We start from the raw sequence: 2,838 nt of genomic DNA, 5'->3' as shown, positions 1-2,838 counted from the left end.
TATATATTTCATCTTTTTCATCCATTATGAACTTACCGACTCAATTTTCAAAAGCTTTATTTCTGAAAATGTAATGTGCGTAGACATATACACATACACGTTTCTTAAACTTTCTACAAATACCTAATACTTAGAATTCCACATTTGAATACACGTCATGCTTTATCAAAACATAACCTTCTTATTTAGTTGACATTTCATATGTTTCATAAATTTTTGTTATGAATTTACACATACACGTCTTTAACGTTTTTATAATTTATTTCCAATAGTAGTTGTTTGTTGGTGTAATTATATTGCGATCTTGAAGAAGAACAATATGGACATGAATCTTGGATTTTAGCTTCGTATTTTTCCACGTTTTTATTAGTACAATTTTTGAAGAACTTTGAATCTGCATGTGTTATATATTTGTTATTTTATTACTAGAAAATCTTACTAATTTGTGAATAATAAATTGCATCGTGACAATTAAAGAATATTGTAAGAAGGCACTGAACATACTTAGTCGTCCGTGGTGCCTTAATACGTTACTGGACAGAATTGATTTTTCTATTGCCCTAACTTACTAATTGTTTATTACTTTTGTATGATTTCTAGCATATCAAATTAACTTAGCATACATAAAATTAAATATTTCAATTAAGTTTGGAAGAAATGGAAGAATGGTTTCTTTGATATATGTGACCCATGCATTATCTCTCTATAAACTTTCTAAATACAGAGTTTAATTTTACTCATCAAAATTGAAATACCACTCTTTTATACCTAATTAGAGAAAGTACCCATTAGAAAAAGAAAAAAAAAAGTAAAAAAAAAAAATATAATCCTTAATTATGTGTTTTCATGGTTAGTATATATATATCTCGAGTTATCTTACTGGAAAAACATATTAGTTTTTATTTAATATATCAAAGTGCATGTTACTCTTTATTTATATAAAAGAAAGATGTGTAGTTATGTCTTTTTATCTAAATTAGTAGAAAATACTTCATTATTATTGATTGTATATTAGAATCATACAAATTACGAAAGGAAAGATAGATGAACATATATTAATAACGACAAATATTGTGAAATTACTACTAATTGTTCTTCTTTAGTACTTTGTCATCCCATGGAGCTTGCTTATTCCTTTATTTAGAAGAGGAAGCCTTTATCTCCTCAAAAGCTTTGTGCATTCTCTGGCTCAAATCCTAAAAAAATTCAATAATCCAAATAGCAATTTTAATTATTCACTCCAAAAGAAATTAATAACATATATGTATTGTTATATGTAATTTTAGAGCATTTAGATTGATATATTTTACCGACAAAAGTTCAACATCGTCTGTTTTTCCTTCGTTTACACGATCTATCTCATCCTTAAACTTCGTGAGAATCGCAGCCTCTTTCTCTACAGAACCAAACCTTGCAATAATTTCAGTGACAATGTCGTTGACTTCTTTGTTTTCACGCCAATCCTAAATATTTTATACAAAAAAACGTCTAGTGAATTATATAAAGAAGGTAACAATGGAAATATACATATAAAGTTGTTAATTGATTATAAGAGTATCATCAAAATGAAACACTTTTACCTTATCCTTATTTTCAGGTTTCGCTATTACTTCTTCGATACGACCCATGTCAGCCTTAAGCTCAAGAATCTGAGCATCTGTAAGAACCATTTTTCTTGATTTCTTTGGTAGTATTTAACAAGAATGATTATATACTTAGTTTTTCTCTTTGTTCTTCTTCTCTTTTATGTTCTTCTTAATGTTTGATCCTCTGGTTTATATAGAGAATCATAGATGCAGTGTGTGTCAAGTGGGTGAAATGCATTAAGTTATGTATTCCGTGTTGATGTTGTTTCCATGCACAAAAGTCTTTGATATATTACCATTTTTATTTTTGCTTTTTGAATAAGACCACAACTTTTTCAATTAGGAAACTCTTATTTACTAAGTTTACTACTAATTAAGTTTACTACTAACTTTCTATATATTTCATCGTTTTTCATCCATTGAATCAACCCACCGACTCAAATTTTCAAAATCTTTATTCTGCAAATGTAATTTGAGTAGACATGTAAACATACATCTTTCTAAACTTTCTATAAATACATAATTATTAAGAGAATTTACATTTGAAAACATGAATGCTTTACAAACCATAATTACCTTCTTACTTAGTTGAAATTTCATATGTTATATAATTTTTTCTTTTGAAAATTTTCATAATATACAGATTTGAAAACACGGTATATGCTTTATAACAGCACTAGTTGACAGCCCATATTTACCTTCTAATGTATTTTCTTGAAACTTATAATATGTTATATATATATATATTACATATTACTATTCGAAAAAGAAAAAATGTTGTTAATAATAAATTGCAAATTTACGACGTATCCGAATCAAAAAGATTTCGAAATTTAGCTGAGATATGTATTGCTGCTGGTTTTATAATTTTTTTTCCTAAAGTTAATTTTTGTGTGTGTAGGCATGTAATTATATTGTGATCGTGAAGAAGAACATGGACAATCTTTGCTAAGTTTTTTTTTTCCCTCCTTGTTAATGGTACAATTTTTGTGAAACCTGAATTTGAGAAATTTTAATTTTTGAATAGAAACTTATAAGTAAATTGCATCGTACTGACTAAGTTTAAAACATACATGTAACAGTTTGGACATAAACTAAGTTTAAAACATACATGTAACAGTTTGGACATAATTGATTTTCTCTTGCCCTAACAATAAATACGTACTAATCCCTACTATAGTAAAAGAGAAGTACACAAGGGATTCGGGTCGGGTTTTTCAAAAAATTTCGGGTTAAATTTTCAATCGGATAC

General features: G+C 27.3%; 1 protein-coding gene across 2 annotated transcripts; it reads right to left on the bottom strand.

Annotated features, from left to right (window-relative positions):
* Window positions 1-1,105: 1,105 nt before the first annotated feature.
* LOC111829726 lies at window positions 1,106-1,704 on the bottom strand. Of its 2 annotated transcripts, none has more exons than XM_023779718.1 (3): window positions 1,581-1,704; window positions 1,315-1,463; window positions 1,106-1,196 (listed from the first exon to the last, which is right to left on the bottom strand). In XM_023779718.1, exons 1-3 carry the CDS (start codon window positions 1,668-1,670, stop codon window positions 1,190-1,192), a joined length of 246 nt encoding a protein of 81 aa, XP_023635486.1. In that variant the 5' UTR covers window positions 1,671-1,704; the 3' UTR covers window positions 1,106-1,189. The 2 variants fall into 2 exon arrangements, with proteins under 2 accessions (XP_023635486.1, XP_023635485.1); XM_023779717.1 differs by having other exon boundaries at window positions 1,115-1,196; window positions 1,311-1,463.
* Between the last annotated feature and the right edge of the window lie 1,134 nt (window positions 1,705-2,838).

This window comes from Capsella rubella, unplaced genomic scaffold (genome assembly GCF_000375325.1).
Source record: "Capsella rubella cultivar Monte Gargano unplaced genomic scaffold, Caprub1_0 scaffold_7, whole genome shotgun sequence".
In the NCBI taxonomy this organism is placed as follows: Eukaryota; Viridiplantae; Streptophyta; class Magnoliopsida; order Brassicales; family Brassicaceae; genus Capsella; species Capsella rubella.
Note: the sequence above shows the minus strand (reverse complement) of the source record. Positions and strands in the feature narration are given on the sequence as shown.